At 37.7% G+C, this 26,036-nt stretch overlaps 1 protein-coding gene and 1 long non-coding RNA gene across 2 annotated transcripts; both read right to left on the bottom strand.

The window, feature by feature from the left end:
- Positions 1-2,241: 2,241 nt before the first annotated feature.
- On the bottom strand, positions 2,242-14,942 carry LOC125619449. Its single transcript, XR_007351010.1, has 3 exons — positions 14,932-14,942; positions 6,547-6,556; positions 2,242-2,436 (listed from the first exon to the last, which is right to left on the bottom strand). It is a non-coding gene; the product is annotated as an uncharacterized LOC125619449 (long non-coding RNA).
- Positions 14,943-22,674: 7,732 nt separating this feature from the next.
- Positions 22,675-25,717, bottom strand: LOC107136763 (tyrosine-protein phosphatase non-receptor type 11). Its single transcript, XM_048812067.1, has one exon. The coding sequence runs from the start codon at positions 25,509-25,511 to the stop codon at positions 23,730-23,732; it is 1,782 nt and encodes a 593-aa protein (XP_048668024.1). The 5' UTR covers positions 25,512-25,717; the 3' UTR covers positions 22,675-23,729.
- Between the last annotated feature and the right edge of the window lie 319 nt (positions 25,718-26,036).

Consider the following 26,036-nt stretch of genomic DNA (forward strand, 5'->3'; position numbering starts at 1 on the left):
CCAAATTAAAAGTTAAATTGAAAGCATCATCAAAAGATTAGGCCACTTGGAAGACAGGACTTCAGAAAATGAAGACAAAATATATAACCTTGAAAAGAATGTAGACCACACAGTGAAGATGGAAAGAAATCATGAGCACAACAATCAAGAAATATGGGATAGCATAAAAACACCAAATTTAGAAGTTATTAGAATAAAGGAAGACATAGAATTTCAAACCAAAGGAATAAACAATCTTTTTAATGAAACAGTATCAGAAAAAATTTCCAAACATGAAGACTGAATTGGAAAACCAAATACAAGATGTTATAGGATTCTAAAAATACAAAAATCACAACAGATTCACAATAAGGCACATTATAATAAAAATGTCCAGCATACATAAAAAGGAGAGAATCTAAAAAGGCAAGAGGAAAAGGGATCAGATTACATATATGGGGAAACCAATTGGGTTATGTGCAGACTTTTCCACACAGAGCCTGAAAACTAGAAGATCCTGAAAGAACATGTATCAAGCTCTAAAAGAAAATGAATGCCAACCAAGAATCAGATCCAGCAAAATTAAGCTTTAGATTTGATGGTGAAATAAAACAACCCTCCATGATAAGCAAAAGTTAAAAGAATTTACAACTAAAAAACCTGCATTACAGAACACATCCTTGGCAAAATATTCCATGAAGAGGAAATGAAAAAAAAAAAAAAAACAATGAAAATCAACAGAGGGAGGTATTACACAAAAGAAAAAAACTAATAAAAGGAGAAACCAAATCAAGTTAAATAAGAAAAATGGCTGTGGATACAAATCATGTCTCAATAATAATCCTGAATGTTAGTGGCTAAACTCACCAATACAAAGTCATAGACTATCAGATTGAATTAAAGAAAAAAGACCCAACAATATGCTGCCTCCAAGAGTCTCATCTCATAGAAAAGGACATCCACAGACTGAAGGTGAAAGGTTGGGGAAAATCATACCACTCACGTGGACTGTGGAAGCAAACAGGGTTTCCTTTCTCATATCAAATGAAGTAGACTAAAATCTAAAGTTAATCAAAAGGGATAAAGAAGGATTTTTCATTCTGCTCAAGGGAAACATACACCAACAATACATGACAATTATAAGTATACATGCCTCAAACAATGGAGCATCTAAGTTGATAAACAAACTCTTCTCAAGTTTAAGAGTCAAATAGACCATAACACAATAATTCTGGGTGACTTGAACACACTTATATCACCACTGGATAGGCCTTCCAAACAAAAGCTAACAAACAAACAATAGAACTCAATAATGCAATCAATAACTTAGACTTAACTGACATAGATAGAATATATCATTCTTCAACAAGTGAATACACTCTCTTCTCAGCAGCACATGGATCCTTCTCTAAAATGTACTGTATATTATGCCACAGAGCAACTACTAGCAAATACAAAAAAGTAGAGATACCACCCTGCAAGCTATCAGATCCAACTGGAATTAAATTAGAAATCTATGATAATTTTTTTTTAAAAAAAGCTACTCCAACTCTTGGAGACTAAATAATATGCTACTGAATGAACAACAGGTTGCAAAAGACATCAAAGAGGCAATTAAACAATTCTAAGTAGTAAATGAGAACACTGATACAACATACTGCAATCTCTGGAACACTATTAAGTCAAGAGGAAAGTTCATTGAATGGAATTAATTCCTTCAAAAAAAATGTCAACAAATAAATTATCTAACATTAAATCCCAAAGCCCTAGGAAAAAAAAAAAGAACAAATCAACACCAAAAGCAGTAGAAGACAGGAAATAATTAAAATCAGAGCTGAAATCAACAAAACTGAAACAAGAGAAACAATTAAAAAACATTGACAAAACAAAAAATTTGTTCTTTGAATACATGAATAAGATTGAAAAACCTTAGTTATTCTAACAAATATATAGAGAGAAAACTCAAAATTACTAACATACGTGATGAAAAAGGAAATATAACAGAGACTACAGAAATAGAGAAAATAATTAAAAATTATTTTGAAAATTTGTATCCAATACATTAGAAAATATCAAAGGCATTGATAAACTTCTAGAGTCATATAATTTGCCCAAATCGAATCAGGATGATATACACAATTTAAACAAATTAATTTCAAGAAATAAAATAGAAGATGCCATTGGAAGCTTACCAACCAAGAAAACCCAGGACCAGATGGATAAACAGCTAAATTCCACAAGACCCATAAGGAAGAACTAATACCAATACACTTCAAATTATTTTGTGAAACAGAAAACGAGGGAACACTTCCAAATTAATTCTATGAGGCCAATATCACCCTGATTCCAAAACCAGGCAAAGACACATCAAAAAAATAAAACTTCGGACCACTATCTCTAATGACCATAGATGCAAAAATTCTCAATAAAATTCTGGCAAATCAATACAAAAAGATACTGCACCACTATCAAGTGGGGTTCATCCCAGGGATTTCCTAGGGTTGAACATATGGAAATCAATAAATGTAATTCATCACATCAATAGATGTAAAGAGAAGAATCATATGATATATAAATAATTGCAGAAGAAGCATTTGACAAAATACACTAATTCATGTTCAAAATACTAGAAAAACTAGGGGTAACAGGAACATATCTCAACATCATAAAAGCTATCTATACTAAGCTCTAGGCCAACATCATTCTGAATGGAGAAAAATTAAAAGCACTCCCTCTAAATACTGGAGCAAGTTCTTGACACACTGGCCAGAGCAATTAGAGAGATGAAAGAAATTAAAGGAATATGGATAGGAAAAGAAGAACTCAAATCAGCACTATTTGCATATAATATGAATCTACACCCAGAAGATCCAAAGGATTTCACCACAAAACTTCTAGAAGACTCAAAGAATCCAATGATCATCTAATAGATACAGAAAAAGCATTTGACAAAATACAACACCTTTATATGTTCAAAAATAGAAAAACTTGGGATAACAGGAACATAACTCAATATTGTAAAGGCAATCTATGCTAAGCCTCATGATAAGATAATTCTAAATGGAGAAAAATTAAAGGCAGTCACTCTAAAAACTGGAACAAAACAGGGATACCCAGTTTCACCACTTCTATTCAACATAGTTCTTGAAACACTGGCAAGAGCAACAAAAGAAATTAAAGGGATAGAGATAGGAAAATAAGAACTCAAATGGGCACTATTTGCTGATGATATGATTCTATACCTAGAAGACCCCAAAAGTTCCACCAGAAAACTTCTAGAACTAGTAAATGAATTCAGCAAAGTATCGGGATATAAAATCAACACCCATACATTAAAGGCATTTCTTTAACAAATCTTCTGAGAAAGAAATGAGAAAACTACCCCATATACAATAATCTCAAAAAAAATAAGGTACTTGGGAATCAACTTAATGAAAGAGGGAATGATCTATACAATGAAAACTACAGAACCTTAAAGAAAGAAATCAAAGAAGACCTTAGAAGATGGAAAGATCTACTTTGCTCTTGGATAGGCAGAATTAATATTATCAAAATGACCATACTACCAAAAGCACTATCTAGATTTAATGCAATTCTGATCAAAATTCAAATGGCATTCCTCATAGAAATGAAACTACTCTAAGATTTCATCTCACTCCAGTCATAATGGCAGCTATTAAGACAAAAAAAATCATAAGTGTTGGAGAGGATGTGTGGAGAAAGGCACATTCATATATTGCTGGTGGGACTGCAAGTTGGTACAGCTAATATGGAAAGCAGTATGGAGATTCCTTGGAAAACTTGGAATGGAACCACCATTTGACCCAGTTATCCCACTCCTTGGTCTATACCCAAAGGATTTAAAAACAGCATACTACAGGGACACAGGCACATTGATATTTATAGCAGTACAATTCACAATAGGTAAACTATGGAACCAACCTAGATGCCCTTCAGTAGTTGAATGGATAAAGAAAATGTGGTCTATATACACAATGGAATATTACTCAGCAAAAAAAGAGAATAAAATAATGGCATTTGTTGGTAAATGAATCATGTTAGAGATTACAAAGCAAAGTGAAGTTAGCCAATCCCAAAAAACAAACACTGGATATTTTATCTGATATAAGTATCTTAATTCATCATAGAGATGTTGTGGGGATGGGCATGGGACAATAGTTGAACTCTCCATAGGGCAAAGGGATAGGAGAAGTAGGGAGGAGCATGGGGGTAAAAAGGATGGTGGAATGAGATGAACATCATTACCTTAAGTAGATATATGAAGACACAAATGGCATGACTCTACTTTGTGTACAACCAGATATATGAAAAATCATGCTCTATATAATATGAATCATAATGCATTCTTCTGTCATATATAACAAATTAGAGTAAAAATTAATTTCAAAAAAGTTTTTAAATGTAATAATCTTCTGATTTTTAATAATAAAAAACTTTAAAAATAAACTTCTGAAATCCTAACACTACTATTTAATCAACAAAGACAAGTGACAATATAATCACAAAAATATTTTTTCTGTAAAATATACTCCTGTAAATAAAACTCCATTGATTTATCATTTCAATAATAGTGACCATGTTTCCAATTTTTTTTTGATGTGTTGTAACAATCTCATCTTTAAAGTACTCTTATATTTAAAGTTTTCCTATTATTTCTTATATCATTAAAATGACAATGGATTGTGAAATGTGTAACCAAAACTACCACTTCATGTCTGTGTCAACAACAGATCATTTATTTTGCCTCAGATACAAACTTTGAGAACCTCACTTGAAACTTGTATTTCCTTATAAACATCTAGAATATAGAAAGCTTTTATTCACTAAATTCTGCTGTTTTGAATCTTCTTGTCTAAGACATACAAATTAGCAGTGGAACATTCAAGCACATATTTCTCTAACTGGTTTCATCTGACAGCAGATTAAAAATACTTATCTCCCCATATAAGTGTTGTGATAAAATCATCAATATGCCCAAAATATCATTAAATGCTCTCTCATCTGTCTGCAAAAGAGTTTGACATTACTAACGTTAATACAAACTTCATCATATAATGATGAATGAAACAAAACTCAGTAAAAGTTACTCTAAACTTTTTAAGCTGATTTTGATAACATCATCCTTTTTCTTTGCCTACATAGATTCCTGAAAATTGGTGATAGACATACAGAAGTATGAAACTACTAAGAAAATATTTTAATGATATTTTTAGTATATGTCACTGTTTACTAGCTTCTGCTATAACACGATGTAATGATTAAATTTTTTGACATTATTGAAAATATCTGTTTCATCTACCTTATCCATGTTTTGTTCTGCATCTCTATCATATTAAAATTATCTATCAAAGGAGTTTTAAATGAAATTTTACTGCACTTATTGTATTAATACTTTTACTTTGGGATCAAACTTACAGCCATCTGTAACAACCAACAGTCTTTGACTAGCTGCATAAAGTGTGTACACTATTAACTATATCCCATGGAGGCTACCAGATCTCATCCTGGTATATGCACTTGCTGAGCTCACAGCCATCATAGCTTCCAAGCTGAATGATACTCAGCAGTGTAAATCCAGGTGGCTCACATGGCTCAACTCTCTTCCTCATGTTTCTTTTACTAACTAAGCATTATTCCATGTAAAAATATTCAAAAATATTCAAATATTGAATGCTAGATTCAGGCTCCCTAACATATCAGATATTATTCATTCCATTCACATTAACATGCCTTTATGGATACAAAATGCATCACCACAACTCAATACCACCTGTATTAGAATCATTTCCTATATATGACATGATTTTGTCTTCCTGGAAAATAGCTTACATTTTGTCAAACTTTAGTTAAACTGACACTATTGAGTTTGCTTGAGACTGCCCAAATTAAATGCTTGAATTAAACCTTTTTTGCTTAGCATGCAAGCAATGATACATTCTTCTAATCCATCCACTTTGTTTTAATGTAAAACTTTTTAAATTTTTAATTTGTTATACATGACAGCAGAATGCATTACAATTCATACTACACATACAGAGCACTAGTTTTCATATCTCTGGTTGTACACTTAAGGTAAAATTGTTTTCAACAACTGAGTTTGTTTATTTATTGTAAAGTGTTTATTAAAATAGAAGACAGGTTTGACTCATATATGAATGTCTCATATTCCATGAAGTTCTCATAATTAATTATTATTGACTAGAAGATCATTTACTACATTATTAGTACTATTGTTATTTTCTTGCCTTATACTAAAGAGGCTTATTAAACTGATGCATTGAAAATTTTATCAACTACTATTGTATTGTTAAATCTTGCACATTTTTTTGCTTATGTAGTTATTATATTAAGCCCTTTCTGCCAAATGTAAACATATAACATTCCAAGCAAAAGAACAACTACTGATTTAAATCAGCATATTATACATATAGTAAGTGACTAACCAAAGATAAATCTGGGAAAGTTTAATATTTATGACATACATTTTTTTTAAATTCCTAACAAGATATAAGAAACTAAGGTATTGACTTTCAATCTAAGGAAGACACAAGAAAATCTTCAACTTCATACCACACTTTTCAGCAATTATGCAGTGCTTATTAGCAGTTATATTGAGAAAATTTTGCACTTTAAAACCATTGTGATAATGTATCAATCAATAACTCACACCTTATAGATGGAAAAGTAGCTGTTGCTAGTTGTAAGACTCAAGGCTCTCCACACATTTCCATCAATGTAGTTTTCACCCTGGAACATACATGTTGTAGACACAGAATACTCTCACAGCAGAAAGGAAGCGTCAGAATTCACACTGGTGATTGGAGGAAGGCCATGGAATGTTGGAACAGAGCCCACAAGAAGAAATAACTCAGAAGGAAACCGAGGAGAGAACTGTGCTCTGTAATCCAGATTCCAAGCAAAAAAAGAAATCAAATAGGGTGAAGCAGTCAATATTATAAAACGCTGACATTACTGTACCTCAGTGAAACAAACAGGTAATTGAAAGTTGTTGAGGGCCACAACCAAGTCAAGATGGCGCCTGGCACTTTGCCAGGAGGAGTGGTTTGTGAAGCAACTCCACCGAGCCATTAAGATGATGGAGATTCCTTAATGACTGACTGCTGTGTCTATATTATGTCAATTAAGTTAAGCTGTGTATAATTATTAAGATGGTGAGGATTCCTTAATGACTGATTGCTGTAACTGGATGATGCTAAACTGAGTCAAGCTGTGTGTTCAGTTAGGTATAAATACCTCTGCTGTCCTACAATAAAGCGGCTCCTGCTGTTTCAACCTACACAAGTTGCTTGTCACCCCCCGGTTATTTTGCCCAGACAGACTGCGGCAGAAAGTAGTCTTTCTGAACAGTAAATATGTCTGGATTTCCTGAGAGCAATATAATGACACAAAATAGGGGAGAAGCATCGACCACCCCAAAGTGTCCACACATCTTGATACAAACCTATTGTTAATGAACAAAAATGTTCCCTATGTGATGCTCAAGCATTGTCACCCCTAAATGTCAACTGCAGTATCTAAATATCTGTGGCTATAACAGTTGGATATGGATGTGGAGCTACTGGCACCTGAGGTAAAGCCACGAATGCTCCTAACACACCACAATTTCCATGACACTCTTTCACAGCACAGAATGGTCTGTCACCAAATGGCCACACTTCTAAGTTTAGAAAGTTTACTCCAAAGTAAGGAACTCAAGACTATGTAAGGTGGAAGGTTTTATTCGAGGAAATTAATGAGAAGGTGACAAAATTGCTGAACAAGTCCCCACATTTGTGAGTAGCAGAATTCAACATGAGTCCCAGACTGAGGCAAGTGATAGGTCGAGCTTTTAACATGGGAGCTAAATAATAGAAAAGAATAAAAATTTTATAATAAATATGATTAGTATTGGGGGAAAATGAAAATCATATGTTCATTCGAATAAATATGCAAAACAGAGTTCTATAAAATTTAGTAGTGTAACCATGTAATGCCTATTTTTAATCCTCTTTAATAAATGGATTGAATAGCAGAATAGACACAAACTAAAGATTAAATCAATCATTGAAAGAAATAACTTAAGGATTTCCCTAAAGTATAAGACAAAGCGAAAGAAGAAGCAAAAACATGAATGAAATATCAAGGGACACTAATGAAATATCGAGCAATTTCAGTATCTTTCTAATAGATATTATTAAAGGTGAGAAGGAAATTAATGGAGGCTATTAATTATTAAAAGGAATAAGTTAATTATTCTTGATCATTCTCCACTTAAATTCCTACAGTTAAATATTTGAAACTTTACCACAATTTATGTTATTTGACATACTAGTCTCATCAATCTTTGCAAATAGTCTTTACAAAACCTGCCAGATATACCCAAATATCCATCCATTCTCCCTTTCATCTTCCTCCTTCACAGTGAAACCCTGAGGCCTAGCTGGTCTCATATTGTAAACTCGTTATTTCTCATACTTCCTTGCCATAAAACTATCTCCCAAACATAGGACCCAGTTGCTGGACTTTGTAGATCTTTACTGAAAAGGAATAATGCCTTTCACATTTCATCCTTCCTTCATCCTGCCACCTGGAATGTACATATGGTGGTGAGCCTTGTTGGAGCACAACAAGAATTTCAGGAGAACATATTGTAGTGATTTGTAATTTCTGTTCAGGTCTATTCTATCCTACACCATTCCATTCCATTCTTTCTGATGTATCTAGCTATGCACATGGTGACATGAAAAATATGCATAATGAAATTTAACTGATAAGGATAAAAAGGAAAAGACCCATTTCAGATACTGGAAAAGATGCCTGCAGACAGTGAAAATGCACAATTTTATACACTTAACACAAAATATGAGATTTACATGATTAAACATTTCATTCATACCTTTCTTTCAAAATGAACATTTTAAGTCTAGGTTTGAGGAAAAATATTTTTCATATACAAAACAAAATGGTAGCCTAAAAAGAAGGCTTCTGTTTTCAAAATTCTAATCCTGGATCTCCATTTCTACTCCCAAGGTAATCAGAAGAGCCTCATTTGTGATAAATACAGTTAAACATGTGGACGGCCATTAGAGGTGACCCATGCAGCTTTCTGCTGCACCCCATAGTCACCTCAGACATCCTGTTTCCCTTTCTCATTATATATGTATCATAGTTTGTTGTTTTCTTTTTTGCTTTTTGCTTTGTTTTGTTTTTCCTGCATGAATCTTCAGACTTGATCACCTAGATGTATCATACTATTTGGCCTTCTGCAGCATGTCACAAATTCCCTTGACAAATTATACACATTTATAAAAGAGAATAGAGTGCAAGGTATGTGGGTCACAACGATTTATTTCAAGACTCTGTAATAGAGTAAGCTAAGCTATGTTTGCTTCATGTAGACATGAGCAATGTTTCTGAAGAAATAAATCCCACAGTGGTTTTCAATGCATGAGAAAGTACAACACAGCATAGTTTCAAAGCTGTCTTCCAAATCTCTGCATGAAACTTCCTCATAGAGGAAGCCAATCCATAATGATGGAAATTTGTTATCTCAGTATCCTACCTTGCTAAATCCAGTCTAAAAGGGGTCAAATTCATATTGTTCATTTTATACTTAACAGTATTAGATTCAGCTTCCAGTGTCCATTTATGTCTATCTAGAATATTTGAAAGAGACTGACTTTAATCTGTCTATTTTATTGATACACTTAGAATTCAGTTTATAGGAACTATTTCCTTATCTCTTAAAATATAAAAATTGATTTAAAAGAAATATAATATAAATAAGTAACTATACATTTTCAGCATTAGAATATCTTTATGAAATGATAAATATACATGAAAATAATGCTTCTATAGTATATTAAGTAACATGCTTAAGATACTTCAGTCATGAACATGTAGTTCAGTGAAAATAATAACATGAAATAATTTTTTTATAATTGTCACAGTGAAATGTACAAAAGATTTTGGAATTACCAATGGAAAAAAAAGTTATCAGATGATTAATGATTATGTACGTAATCTTACGTGGTTCAGGTTTTATTTTCTGAGGAATAAAGCAGGCTTTTAAAGATCTAAATAAAGTGATAGTTTAAGATTCAGAATCATATTCTCTATTCTTTAAAAGAATGGTAAATGAAAGGAAGACCAAGTAGGTGCTAGTTCAGTGGTCATGTACCAAGAACTGGTGATTGTCACTAAGTTAGTGGGGTGGGAAATGTAGACAGTGCCCATTCATATTCACAAAATAGAACAATTAGAGAAATGTTGAGATTCAAATCAAAATCAACCATACAAATCATTCTTATCTTCATAAACACTGGAGAGCGACTGCTTTATCTAACTTAATGAGAATATACTCCTTATATGTCTTTTGGTTTAAGTAAAATGAAGTTCTTTAAAACTCCTCATTCTGTCATTTCTCACAATTGATCCTAGAAAATCAGAATTTTAATAACTGAGGTATTAAAAATTGCAAGGCATGTATGTCTTCTGTTATCTCTCTTAGGAGAGTGGAAAGTTTCAACCAAGCCAGGATTATAGTTCCAACAGATTTTATAACAGAAGCATGACAGCCATAAAGACCAGCACGGAGCCTGGATAATGACAGCAGTGTCCAACTGGTTTCCCTGATTCTGCTTTTTGCCTCTTACAATGTGTTTTCAACAAAGCACCTTGAGTAATCTTTTAAAAAGAGAATCATATATGCTGCCTTCTGATCAAAATTCTCCAATGACTTCCTACATCACCTGTAATTCAAAGCTGTTCATTACCATGGCACTCTGGGCCCTGAATCACCCAGGCTTCTGTGACTCTATTCTTCTCTCTTGGCAGCCATTGGAGCCACACACATCTCCAGGCTGTTCCTCAAGTACTTCAGACAGGCTTCCACTTCAGAGCTGTAGTCTTGCTGTGTGATGGCTGGCAACCTCTTCCCCACAAATCCTGGCTGCTCTTTTTCTCCTCACCTTAAAGTGATGAAAGAGTCATAGTCTCCAAGGCAGCATCTTCTTAAACACTGAATTTGGAAAAGCAACTCTTCTTATCCCAATTTGATACTATTTTCTTTTCTTCTTCCTATTCCATCTGTCTTCTCCATATCTTTATCCTACCTGATATCATGCACAGATCCTTTTTTTTCTGCTCCCTTTTGCAACCTCTGAAGCAATAATAGGAAATGTCCATTTTAGGCCATAATTTTATACTTGTAGGCAAGAAGAGCACCTGGAATACAAGAACTAACACAAGTGGAGAATGCAAGAAGATGCAGAGATGTGCAGGTAGTAAGTTGAGGGTCTCTTCAACTGACAGGTTCTTTTTATTTTATTTTTTTCATTTTTCCATTTTCTGTGAAGGGTAACTACACATGGAAGCTTATGGGAGATTGGTAGAGGAAGGAATCTATTTTCCTTTGAGTCTTAAATCAGAAGCAAACTGTATGTTATCATGCAGATGTAATGAGAGAGTTCTTGTTATTCCAGCTGAAGAAAGAGGCAAAGGAGCAGAAAACATAAGTAAAAAAATGAAAATAACTGATACTTCAATAGATTGAGCACCAGAAAACCAAATAAATAGGTCACATCCATTCCCATAATTTCAAAAAGTCCAGGTAGCCAGTTCTGTGTAGGACATTTCATGGGGTAATACTTGATATGAAGACTGTTAAACTTAAGAAATGTAAGTTGTCATTGAACACTTAACAGTTTGGAGGCTATAAACTCAGAAATGCAATATTAAATAAAGAGACAATGTTCTAAATAGTGAATGGCATTGACCAAGAAAAACATGGGATTAGAAAGGAATATCAACAAATAGTAGGTCATCTCTAGAATGAGTGAGATCCAAGTTGGACCAGGCGGGGGGGAAGAACAACTAGAGGCTGTATATTCTAAAAATTCAGCAGATATTTGGCCCATAAAATATCTTAGAAAATTGTGTAGGTGAAATTCTTTTTTTTAGTTTTTTCTTTTGCTTTGTTTATTATATTTTATTCTTAAACATATTATATATAACAGTGGGATCATTTGTAATGTGCATGTATGAATATTGCCTAATGAATGTCACTGCTATGGTAGGTACAGTTCTAAAACAGCAGCCTTCTCCAAAGTTTCCCATATTAAAGCAGAACTGAAACATGATGAATATAACAATCAGGACTTTATTTTACCTTGAGTGGCAAAAGAAATTTTTCTTGTGTGAAAAATTTTTAAATGTAATTAAGGTTACTAATCAGTTAACTTTTAGTTAGCAGAAATATCTCATTGGACATAATCTGATCTTTAGAACTCTCTATAAGCAAGGTTAAACTTTCTGGTTTTCTCAGGTTCATTGAACAGGGAGACATCTGAGAGATTCCAAATATGAGATGGATTTGAACAGCTGTCACTTGTACAGAAAGAGTGGTCCTGCAATAAGAAATACAGGCAGCTAATTGCAGTACTCAGCTGACAGCCAGCAAGGAAGCAGGTTCATCCTATAACTATCAGAAAATGAATTATGTCAACTATTTGAATGTCCTTTGAAGCAAATTCTTCCCTGGAACCTCCAATGAGTCCAAATTTATCAGCATCTTTATTACTGCCTTTTGAGAACTAAAGCACAGAACTTTGGTGAACCAAACTTACATTTTTTATTTCAGTTTTATTTTTTTCTTTAAATTTTATATTGTTACCCACACATAATAATAATAATAATAATAATAATAATAATAATAATAATAAATATTTAAGAGGAACAATATGACATTGTTATTTATATGTACATTGTTAGTGATCAGTGCAGATTCATTAATATGTACATCACTTTTAATTTTTATCATCTCTTGGGGATAAGTACATTAAAATCCCCCTCTTCTAACAATTTTGAAGTATGCAACATATTTTTGTCAGTCTGCTGTGCCATATGCAACAGAACTTATTCCTCCTATTAAACAATAGCATTGCTCCAATGGATTCATGTTCCCCTCCCTCTGCCTCCCATGCTATCCAGCCTCTGGTAAATACTCTTCTTAACATCCATGAGATTGACATTTTATATTTCTGTTATGAGTGGTATTATGCAGTGTTCGTCTTTCTGTGTCTGACTTATTTCATTAACATGTGAGTTAACAAATGAGAGTTGTTCAATTCATCAAGTTCGTAATAATTTATTGCACACAAATTGAAAATTAATGTAATAACTTTCTTTGATTTCAAAATAGAAGTTATCAATTTACTTGATGATCTAAAAACTGGGAAAATTTGGAGATTTCCTGTAAGGCATAATCAGCTACTAACTTTAGATTTAACATAGTCATTCAAAATGCTACTTTCACCCTAGATGTACAAATCCTTTAAGGAAAACATAACTATTTTAGCTTTATTCTCTTCTCTAGACCATCCTGGTTTGTATTCTCACATTTAAAATTTTTTTTCTACCTTAGTCTTGACCGTATAGAAAGACATTTTTTGTACTATTTCATTACATATTTTTAGGTGATGCATATTTATACGCTTAATAATATACATTTGAGTATATATGGTCTATAAATTATATTTTCAGAGTATAATCACAATTTTTAGCCACAATCTTTAGTAATCTTCAAAACCTCTCAAGTTCTGTGTTGTAGCCACATTGAAACTTTATTTTTTCAATTAGAAATGAAAAGTGTCTATTTTAATTACTATCTGCAAAACTAGCGACACAATACTTCTTACACAGCATTTTCAATAACAAGGTTTAAAATAAGAATCTACTTAGAAAGTTTGGAAGAAAGCATCATGCCCATGAAAGGTCTAAACTTTATAATAGTGAAAACTGAGTATTTAAAGATCAATATGAGAGACCAGTGTTTTTAAATGTTGTACATATTTCCAGGGAGCTATAAAAAGATTAACTTCAAATCAATGTGTCCCATTCCCGAAGTTTACAGGGGAAGCGAAGGTTCACATGCAAGAGAACAATCTGGAAATGCTAAACTAAATGGTGTACCATGGTTGGTTGTAATGAGATTCTAGTAAGGAGACAAATAGCTGTCAAAGTTGCTCAGGTTTCATGATAAGAAGGGTGCCAGGAACGTTTTGGGTAGGTGTTTAACCTACATAAAATGCTCAGTGATGAGCTCTTCATCTTGGTAAGGAGAAAAATATCTATGAATTTTAAGCAGTCTTGACCACACCATCTTCAGGGCAAAATGCTTGTCAATGTGTGATCTGAAAATAGTACAATCAAGCACATTGAAAATTCAGCAGTTTTTCTCATAGGAATGGTTGTCTTCCTGACAAGCAAACACCCGGTCTTATTTTGGCCTGGGGATTTGTTTTGATAGAAAAGTTTATTTACTCCAAATAAATCTTATAAACTATGAAAATGAATGAGAACTTCAAAGATAATATCTATGCAAAATGCACAAAATGCCCGATTATTCTTTTTGATTGCTTTCTTTAAACAAGGTCCGAATTACTCACCATTCAAATTAGTTTGAGACTTCTGTATGCCGATTTCCTGATTTTTTTTTTTAAACACACGGATTATGTCAACACAGGATTCTATGCCAGGACAGCAGAAAAAATGTGAGGGCCATGTGAATATTTGTTGATAAGGAACAAGATCCTCTTTTCCTTTATTTTTTACTTCATTACATAAGTAATGCATTGTTAGGAATCCAAACAAAGGAAAATATAAGTACTTTTAGAATAAAGGTATTATTACATGTATTCCTAGAATATCAACACAGCCGTGAAGGTAAAATGTACACCTACTATATGCATATTAAAATGAGATTACTAAAATTTGACACCTCTGTTGTATTAGAAATATTAGCATGTGAATTATGAACTAAACTGTGTAGTAAAATAAACACAAGGGGAGGGGTGTGGGGATGGGAAGGACCGTGGAATGAGGTAGACATTATTACCCTATATACATGTATGATTACACCACTGGTGTGACTCTGCACCATGCACAGCCAGAGGAAGGAGAAGTCCTGCTCCATTTGTGTACAAGGTGTCAAAATGCATTCTACTGTCATGTATGACTAATTAGAACCAACTTTTTTAAAAAAGTAAAGACAAATAACAATAGAAAAACTTAAGTGGTGAAACCTTAATAGTTCTTTTACAGAAATGTCATATTTTCTCTGGGGGTACATGGGTGATGTACGTGGCACATTGTTTTGTTGTCCTAGATCTAATCTGATGAGAAGAACAATTTTACCTTCTGTGGGTAAATCGTGTCATTGCTTTGTGCAAACATTCCAAGAGCAAATCTCACTTAGAATAAAAGCTGAAGTCCTACAACATTCACAAGCATGGACGGCTCCGGCTCCTCTCCCACTTTCTCTCTCTCTCCAGTGTAGACATCCTGCCCTGGGTGCTGTACCTACAAAGACTGAGCTCCCACAAAGGGCTCTCTGAATTACACTCTTCTGTCTGGATTGCTTGCCTCCAGAGCAGCCACTGGATGATAAATTAATTTCATTAGGATGAAGAAGTATGCTCAAATGTCACCCAGAAAGAACTTTCTTTTGCACCATTTTCAAGGACCATCCTGCCTGCTCTGGCCTCCCATCTTCTCTCTCTACTATTTGTTACAATGTGGATTTTGAATGTTGTTTCCTAAAGGCTCATGTGTTAAAGTCCTGGTCCCCAGTGTGTGGTGCTATCGGGAAGTGATAGGACCTTAGGAGGTAGGGCTAGGGACAGGAAGTTTAGACAAATGGGATGTCCTCTTGAAGAGGTGAGTGGGATCCTGGCCTCTTCCCCATTTGATGTGCTTCCCAGCCTATATAAAGTGAATGGGCCTCCTGTGGAATGTGATCCCACTATGATGTATTGCTCCATAACAGGCTCAAAGCAACAGGGTCAAGTGAAAATGAACTGAAAACTTTGAAACCAAAACCAAAATAAACCTTTTCCTCTTTTAATTTGATTATCTCAGGTATTTTGACATAGTAACATAAAGCCGACTAATATACTCATCTTTTTCCCTGTTTTCTTTCTCTCCATAGAATTTATTTACATCTGACATAGTTATATACATAATGTATTTGTATTTTATTTGGTCTCTTTATTAAAGATAGTGTAACACGCCAGTTTTAGGAGTGCCTGTTGAATACATGCCACCCATTAAATGAATTAATATATATCACTCCTTATGAAATGTGTGTCACTTGGAAGTGTAGAAATTTCATTATTAAAACAATAATTTAGAGGAAGAAGTAACACATGTACATGGTGGCATCGAAAATGAAGGATGTGTCTCAATCAATATGTGTTGAACTTGTATATTTACATAAAAACTGTGTTAAACTTGTATATGTATATAAAAACTTTCTTTTACTCAAAGCTGCCTGAAAAGACAGACAGGTTAGCCTCTTGTTTTAGTCAGCTTTTTCACAGCTGTGAATAAAAACCCGATCAAAACAATTGTAAAAGAGTAAAATTTAAGATCTCAGGGTCTTAGTTCGTAGAAGGCGAGCTCAAATCTTTGGGGCTGAAGGTGAGGCAGAACATCATGGCAGAAGAGTGTGGCAGAGGGAAGCAGCTCACATGGTGATCAGAAACAGAAAGAGAGAGAGTCTCCACTGTCCAGATACAAAATATATTCCCCAAAGCCAGGCCCCAAATGCCCACCTTCTCCAGCCACATCCTACTTTTCTTTAGTTACCACTCAGTTAATCCCCTAAGAGATCAATTCACTGATTAGGTCAAGGCTATAAGCCAATCATTTCTCCTCCAAACTTTCCTGCATCATCTCACATGTGAGTTTTGAGGGATACCATATGCGAAACATAACACCTGTACAAACTAAAACTCATTAGTTATGGACTGAATCTTTGTACCCCCCCCCCCCGCAGATGCATACATTGAAGCCCTAATACCACTGTCCCCAAAAGCAATGGAAAATTAGGGTAGAGCTCTCATGATGGGATCAGTGCCCTCCTAAGAATAGACTTTGCTCCTGTCGTGTTTCTCTGACATGTGAGGTTAGAGCAAGGCAGGAATAGAATCCTACTGCAAAGTGAGTTGGCATACTCTTTGATCTTGGGCTTCCTGCCTCTAGAACTATGAGAACAATCTTTTGTTGTTAGAGCTACCCAGTCTATGGAATTTCTGCCTTGCATCCCCAAGTGACTAAGGCAACATTCTCACTCACTACAGAGTAAGAATGTATTTCAGACCTGAAGGATGGAGCAAGTAGTGATTGATACTTCTGGGTGGGCAGCTTTTCAGTGGACACAGTATGTTGCATAAGACTACTGAAGAAATTTCTCTCCCCAATTCTCCCTGGATTTTCTTTCTCTAATCATCCTCACACAGTGTCTCTGTTTACATACACAACATTTACTTCCCTTCCATCATGTGCTGTTCACACTCTTCACCACATACTCCTATCCTGACATCATTTAATCTGGGCAAACCACAAAACAGTCTTTTAAAATGATAAGGCCAATTACTTCCCACATGAATTAGCTGCCTCCACCATCACATTAAACTGGGTTTTCTTAACTTTTAGTACTGGAAGCATCATCTGACGGTGATCAGAACACATGAATTTTCATATTTGTCCATAAAACACTTCTGCAGTAACCAAGCCTCTGAATGCTCCATGGCTGGAAGGGTTCTGAGAGCTGGATTTCAAACTGAGGGTTTACCAAGGTTCTGCTTTCTCTATGGCATCTTTCTGATGGGGTATGCCTTTAGTAACAAATGAGAGGCTTTGCTACCTTAAAATGTGTTCATTAGATTTTCTTTCTGATTCCAGAGTATAAAATAATACGTGCTATTTGAGCTGGGCAAGCCTGTATCCAGCTCTCCCCATCACTTGGCTTCTGCTTTCTGAATTATCAGGGGCACCCAACATTGTTCCTCTTCTGTGTGTACACCATAGGACAAAGTCCACTTTAGTTTATTATGGCTGTTAAAACAAATTACCATAAACTCTCTTGGCCACTGACAAACATTCCACACTTCTGGAGGCAAAATTCCAGAATCCGTATGAATGTATTGAAATCAGGGTGCAGGCAGGCCTCTGGGTGCTCCAGGGGAGAACTTGTTCTGCCTCTTCCAGCTTCATCATTCTGTGGCTTCATCAAGCTGGTCTCCATCTCCGTCCTCCACCCCCTTCTGTTCTATAGTATAGGACACCCCAGTCTTCTATATGACACTTACTGGATGAGGCAGGGTATCTTCATTTTTGTAGAATAGGGTTTTTCTCTGCTGACACTTGTTTTCTATAGTCTTTCCTCATCAATCAGTTACTCCAAAGAAGTATACAGAGTAAAAGCACTTCATTTACTCCACTGGACAGCAAATTTAGAATTTCTCATTTCCAGAGTTACTTCAGTGCAATTTCAATTTTAGCAGGAGGCTGTTGTCTTTTCCCCTCATTTTGAAGGCAGTGTTACATTGCTCTCAATGGGTGTTTTCCCTTTTGGGATGGAATTTGTAGTCATGAGAACCATGCCAAACTTTAGGATACAAACTTGTATCCCTTTTACTTTACCAAGTTTTATATATATATTTTAAATGCAAAATATGCTCTAACAACACCATAACTTCATGCTGTCTGACAGTCTCTATCCTGTGGCTTATAGAATTATTATCGTCAATCCATCAAAGATTTTATCATACATTTAAAAATTTTATTTATACTAGTTTACCTTAATTCTAAATCTGTGACCTTGAAAAGATTAAACAAGTAGTAAAAACACATAGAGATATAGTGACCAATGGCATAGTTCTTCTTCTGTAATCATCCTATTCTATTACTTCATAGGGACTTGTTCATCTTCAGGGGTTTCAAAGATATTGATAATGTTCTCTCTCTTCAGATGTGTGGTGAGCATATTAAAATTCATCTGATTGGTATTCTTTTCCGGTATATATGTATTAACTATTTGGTGTATAGGACACCTCTTGAAATGTAAATAAAGTCATTGCACCTTTTCTAAAGGTGCCTTAACTAGCGTGCTGCTGTGGGGGAAATGCCCAACAACTCTGACAGTCTCAACACCACTTTATTAGACATTCCTGAGGCCCCAGCCCTCTGTGGGGATTCTCAACACTGTCAGCCCTGACAGCTCAGACACTTTTTAACAGTAGTTCCTGTCAAATTTTTCTCCATGGCTTTTTCATCTTTTCCTATGCTGATTCTTTGTTTAAACTGTTGCCTTTTGCCTTTTCTCTTATTTCTTCTAAAAAATAACTTATCAGAATCAAGCTAGAAGAAAAGGGTAAACAGCCATTATCAGCGGCAGATGAACAACTTGTAGGTCCTCCTGAGGTGACAGAGAGAAGCTTCTGTGGGCTGTTCTCCTAGCTCAGATCTCCTGCAGGCTTTGGTTTACTTTAGTGTGGAGGTAGTTATGGGTGGAAGGATTTCTGCTAAGCTCTAAATGTTCCCACTGGCTATTTTAATGTGTTCCTGTATATTAATCATTCTAAACAAAAGATACGAAAAGGATATCAGAATTGTATAAAATTATAACACATTAAATCCAGCTTAAAACAATGAAAGTTTATCTAAGATATTTGTCATGGTATCATTTGTGTATAAATTTAGTCTGATAGTATTTTTTTTTAAGAAAAATGGTTTTATTCCTAATTTTTAGTTCCATACAGTTTACAAATACACTTTACTCTGTAATAACGGCTTTGCAACTAGCAAAGCAGTTGAACTAACACCCATAAATACAGGTGGGGAGACAATTAACATTCACTACTGTTTCTCTACATAGACTACTCTTTTAATGTCATTTTCTAAAAAACAATTGCAAATAGACTACATAATATACGTGGGCAAAAAGGCAATTAAGTGGATCTCTTGAAACACTAAATGTATAATAAACAGCATATTATCAACATTTACATGATTCACATCAAAATGATGACATCCTAAAACGTATTCCTTTTAAAGGATAGATTTATCAATAAAATATTACATATCTTTAATACTCTGGTGCAATACTCTTCATACAATGCAGGAAAATTAAATGTAGGTCTAGTCATCGGCTTAATAAAGGGTCCTTTTCAATTAGCTTTTATTAATAAAAGAATCACAATTAGGTCATAAATAAACAGGCAAATTATTAATTACATGATTTGAGGTTTAGGATGGAAACTTGTAAAAATTAGTTTGACATACAGCATAGTTACCAGCTCACTACAGCCACCTGCTTAATGTCTTGCCTTGTGTGAACTGCCCGTGGCAAAGGAGGAGTGAACATTTTAGTCACAGAAGATACAATAAACTATGTTTGGAACTCATTTTTCAAGAGGAAGAAGGAAGAAGACTTCAACAGAATCACAAGCTAATACATATCCTAGGAAAGGCATCTCCAAACCAAGGAGGCATGTGCTTCTAGGTAAAAATTTATTCCCACCACCAACAGAGCCTCCCTCTGGATCACTAACCTACACCAACCGCACACCTTCCCACGTTCCTCAACTGGAAGTGACCCAGGGTTTTATGTTACTTCTTTTTTAATTTTTTTTCTAATTTTATTTATTTATTGGTATGTGGTGTTAAGGATCAAACCCCATGCCTCACATGCCAGGCGAGTGTTCTGCCACTGAGCCACAACCCCCGCCCGTTGTTATTTCTTAAAAATCCCCCAGTAAAATAACCCCTAAAACAATCTTGACAATTTTCTTGGCTGTTCCAAAGCAACTGGGTACAGACACCAAGAAAGTCTACCTACAGTTTCTCACCCCATTCTGCCACGTTTAAAAAGTCACTGATTTCAGTGGGAGAGGTGACCTTTGGTGTCAGGAGAGCCACACACTGGACATGAGACACCTTTTTATTTTTTTAAGAAAGAAAGCTATAAAGACTCTGAAATTTGGCTTTTTTAGAAAAACCCAATACCATGTGCCAGATAATTTCTTCACCCCAAATATAAAATCCTATGCTTATAATTTTAAAATACTCAGCCAGCTATGGTCTGTTGTGTGCGTTTAATGCCCAGCAACAATGCAGAAGTGGGTGCGGACCTGTGCCCATCTCGCCTAGCCAGGGAGCCTGATTCACCGGTTACTGACCGCGCTGGCCCGGGGCCTGTGACTTCCTCGTGAACCGCCTCTTGAACTTGCATTTTCACCTTCTTAACCTTCACACCTCAAGCTACCCCCATCTTCCTAGCCCTCTGTCTGGTTCCACCATATGCACAACGACCTGCCCTGAGAACGTGCAACCACCTTTTACCAAACACAAGACAGACATCAGCAGCCTTCCCACGGATCTTCTGTTGGCATCAGTTCATTTAATAATAGTTGGATGAAATCAGCGTGTTGGAACAAAGCTGGCCGAGATCAGGTGTTTCCATTCTGAGTGCAAAAACAACCCATCTAGAGCTACCAGCCGAGATGTGAACTCAGCAGATGTACCTGTCCCGTCACACCCTTGCATGCTGGTGCAAGACTCTGTCCCCAAAGCACACAGTCAAAACACCACCACAAAATCCAAATGAGTCAACTTGACAATGCCGTAAAGAGAAGAGGGTGCAAACGCTGGGCCGGGAGCTCCCTGTGCAGGCTGGACAGGAAGACCGTGCTCGTTGCATCCGCCCAGGGGTGACTCAGGCCACACCTCGCTCTGAGCAATTCTGCTTCCCAGGAATACGGGGTGGGGGAGCATCAGTGTTCATTTCATCTGTGAAAATGGCGGCCATTGCACTCCCCAACCACCTCGGGGAGTGAAAGGGCTCCGCAAAGAGCGACCACCAGGACAGCCCTGCCACTCAGAGCACAGCAGGAGGACTCTGGGGAGAGACCGTGACTTCCCAGCACAGTTGCTCTCACACGTGACAAGAGTCAACCTGCAACGCTGTCTTCAGACACTCTCACTGAATGACAGTTTAACACTTGAGGCAAGGGGGACGTCCCTGGAGAAGGCACTTAAGGTAGGACATCAGCAAGTCTCGCTGCTGCCTGCACAGAGGCTGGCTCACCTGGCAGCGGCTGGGCTGCTCCTCCGCCGTGTGGCCTGGCAGTGCCACAAGGGCGGGACAGAAAGCCAGCGGCACTTAGAAAGCATCACATTGGCCATGGTCTGCGAGGACAGGGGATTCAGTTTCGAATGCTCTGTCCCCCAAACACCTCTGTGCTTGCGAGACCTGTCCCTTGGGGGAGGTTGGGAGCGTGTGCTCAGAGCTTCCTGAAGGCCCTGCTCCTCTCTCAGCCTGACCTGCAGCTTCTCCCACTATCACAGCAGAAGCAGCTTCCCAAGGTCACTGGCAGCTGGTTGCCATAGCACTGGCTGTGCCAAATGTTAGACTGTGGCCCCAAGGCACTGGCACCCTCCACTTCATATCCCCTCACACCCTGGCTGGGCCTGTGACTTCTTTAATCAAGGAAGGGCATGGAAGGGCGGCTGTGGTAGTTGTGGTCTGAGCCTGAGGCCCGGCCAGTTTGCCCTTGAGCAGGTGGGAGCTCTGAGCAGTCAGGGGACAGGCCTCACTACCCTGCTGAGGCCCCGTGGAGGACAGACCTGTGGACTCCAGCAGAGCAAAGCCCAGCCGTCCCAGTGTCTCATCGACCTGCCAACACACGGGGGACCACCCGCAAGAGCAGCAGAGGGACAGCTCCGATGGGCCCAGCTCAGATTGAGGAAGGGGGCGGGTGAGCGACACCTGACAACCAAAGCCCAGTCGGCCCAGAAGCCTGTTTAAAACACAAGACAGTCACTCAGAAGCAAAGGAAATATGGCAACTGTTTTCCCGTCACAAACGCCTGTCAACACTGAACAGGAACGGCCATCGGCTGAGAAAACACACCTCTTATCCTAGTTCATACATTTCCATGATTTTTTTTCCCATGATTTTTAACGGCGATGTGAAGACAGTCAACCTCTGACAGTCTCGGTCACTGGCTGGGAGACCATTTAGCCAAAAAAGAGGAAGCCCCCAGGTGAATTATCCACTAGGGATAAGTGCTATGAGTGAATGTCCCCAAAGTTCCTGTATTAGAAACTCAATCTCCAATGCAGCCGTGTGGAGAGGTGGGGCCTTAAAGGGGCCATCAGGTCACAGGGCTTTGCCGCCACAAATGGATTAACGTCATCACGGGAGTGGACTCATTTTAAAACCAGGCTCGGCCCTCTCTGGCTGTCCCTCAGCATGTGACGCCTTCCACCAAGTCCCCTGATGCAGCACTGAGGCCCTCAGCAGATGCCGCCCCACCCTGGCCTCCCAGCCTCCAGAACCGGAGACACAAATTGTTGTCCATTAAAAATCGCCTGGTCTGAGGCGTCCTGTCAGGCAACACAAAACAGACTAAGACAGCAGCGAGGGAAAAGGAAACGGTTCCCACTTCTCAAGGGTGCTGTTAATTTTCCCAAGCCATTTCCTTTCTCCAAGTGTCCCATCATCCCCCACAAAGAGAAAAAAAAAAAATCAGGCTATTTAAAAAAAAAAAAAAAAACTGCCCATAACTTGAACTTGAAGCCCCATGATCTCTAAAATATAGAGCACAATTTAACTGCTTTCTTGATTTAAAACAAAATTCTATAAAATATCACATTGTCTACATTGTAGAGACGACTTCTTCTTATCTGAGGAAATGAACTGCTGAGTTAGAATACAGTGGTCTTTAAATGGCTGCAAATGTGGCTGATCAAAAGGCAGTCAGCCAGGACACCAGCTTTCCAGATCCAAATCCATTCTTCACATAAACTTCCTTGTGTCTGTTCTTGAACTTTAGAGAGAAGGCGAAAGTCCACATTCTGGGCTGCAGTTCCCGCGGCTCTTCTCATCTGAAGCTCTTCTGCTGCTGCATCAGGCCCACGTTCTCATAGACTCTGGCATTGTCTTCTCTCCTTTCTGCACAGGGTGGTGTTGGGGTACAAGGTGGCAGGGGACTCTGGTCTCCACTTGTCTGGTCCGTTAGGGAATATTTAATGTTGGTATATTCGTGTCCTTTCCTCTTGCTCTTCTGTTCTTCCTCGATCCTGCGCTGTAGTGTTTCAATATAATGCTGGACGGCCATATAGATAAACCGGTACTGTGCTTCTGTCTGAACCATCCCTGACCTCTGAGATCGCACCATCTGTATGGTTTTGGGAACGTCAATATCACAGTCGACACCTTTCTCTCTGATGATGTCGATAAGGATATCAATCACAATGAACGTCCCTGTCCGGCCGATTCCAGCACTGCAGTGAACCACCACGGGGCCGGCGTCCATGATGCTCTCCTGCTTGTGGTGGACCTCCTCCAGGAAGTCCAGCACGCCCCCGGGGTCGCTGGGCACACCGTGGTCCGGCCAGGTCCGAAAGTGGTACTGCCAGACGGTTCTCTCCGTATTGCCTTGTCCAATCTTGGAAAGTTTCAGCTCTCTTAGCGTGTAGTCATGAGCAGCACTTTCTTTGACATTCCGTACGCGCATGACCCCATATTCTTTTAGTGCATACTCATCAGGCCAGTACTTGACACATTTGCTCTTTCCTCTCTCTACTTCTTTTGTTGTCATAACGATCACTCGGGAGTTCTCTTGGAACACCATTCGCCAAAAGTCGTTCACTGTGTTTTGCAGGCAGCCTTGGGTGGCAATGTAACTCTTTTTGGGCTTTGAATTGTTGCACTTGGTTTCAAATTCAGGCATGATGATGTTTGCGTTAATGTAATCAGAGACAGGCTCGTTGGGATCGCCATCGTGGAGGACAACCCGGGTATGATCAAAAGGCAGAATGTTTTTATATCTATTTTTGTTTTTATTTTCTTGCCTTTGACCCTCTTTTCGACTGTAGAGAAGTTTGCATTCCTGTTGTTGTAGTGTCTCAAACTCTTCCCAAAAGCCTTGTTTAACTTTATCCGTAGTCTCAGCTAATTTGCTTAGTTCTCGAACCCGGCTCTCTATTTCAGCAGCATTAATCCGAGTGGTGTTGAGAGGCTGCTTGAGTTGTAGCACTGTGCCCAGTGTTTCCACCATAGGATTCTTCTTGTAATGCTCCACCAGATCCGTCAAAGAGTCAAACCGCTCTCCTCCACCTACATCATATTTCAGTTCCTGGCAGCGAATCATGACGTGGGTCACTTTAGACTTGCTGTCATTGCTCTCCCCTTTGTCATCGCCAGTGCGGACGGAGAGAACAAAATCTCCAGGGTGGCTCTGGCTCTCTCGCACAAGAAAGCTCCCATGTTTCCCCTTCTCAGTTAGTAATTTCTCTGCTTCTTTCCCAGAGAGGTGACCATGAAACCACCTTTCAGAGGTAGGGTCTGCACAGTTCAGTGGATACTTGAGCTCGATAACATCTCCGTTTTTCTCTTTTAATTGCCCATGGTGCTCCATGTAATACTGGACCAGTTCAGCCAGGGTGGCAAACTTCTCCCCTCCGTACAGGTCATAGTAGTCACCAGTGTTCTGAATCTTGATGTGGGTGACAGCTCCATTTCTTCGAACAGAAAGTGTGAAGTCTCCAGGGTTACTTTTACTGGGCCTTGCCAAAAAGCTGCCATCGACGCCTCTTGTCAACAGTAGATTTTCGGCCTCCACACCAGTGATATTTGGGTGAAACCATCTCCGCGATGTCATGTTCCTCCCACCCTCCGGCTCCGCGACGGACCCGCTCCTTGCTCAGGCTCCGCTGGGCCCGGTCACATCGGGCTGCCCGAGGGAGGCCCGCTCGGGACCTGACGGGGGGCAAAGCCAGCCGGCCGCGCGCAGACCCCCCTCCAGGCCTTGGGATCCCAGAGACTGTGCAGCCGCCCCCACGAGTCCGGCTCGCTCCTCCTCCGCCCCCGCCCTGATAGTATTTTTGTGTAAAGAAAAGCGTAGAGCAAATACTGTTGAATGAATAATGTCATTAAAGAGATAAACTACTTTTTAGAAAGATAAACTAGTTGAAGAAAGGGAACTAAAGAAAATTTTATGAAGAGATTTCTTATTAAACAAAGGAAGAACCTGGTAAAACACATGTGTTAAATAATTTGAAAAACAAATTGATATTAAAGGTAATGAATATTAATTCTTGTTTTTCTTTTCCTTTTTCTGTTTTCTTTTTGCTTTATACTTTGTGGAATCTGTCATTTCAAGTACACTGAAATTATTTTCATGAAA

Source organism: Marmota marmota, unplaced genomic scaffold (assembly GCF_001458135.2).
Source record: "Marmota marmota marmota unplaced genomic scaffold, marMar, whole genome shotgun sequence".
Lineage (NCBI taxonomy): Eukaryota > Metazoa > Chordata > Mammalia > Rodentia > Sciuridae > Marmota > Marmota marmota.

Coding starts and splice junctions, on each gene's coding strand:
- LOC107136763 (XM_048812067.1), bottom strand. CDS start 25,511: ATGACATCGCGGAGATGGTTTCACCCAAATATCACTGGTGTGGAGGCC.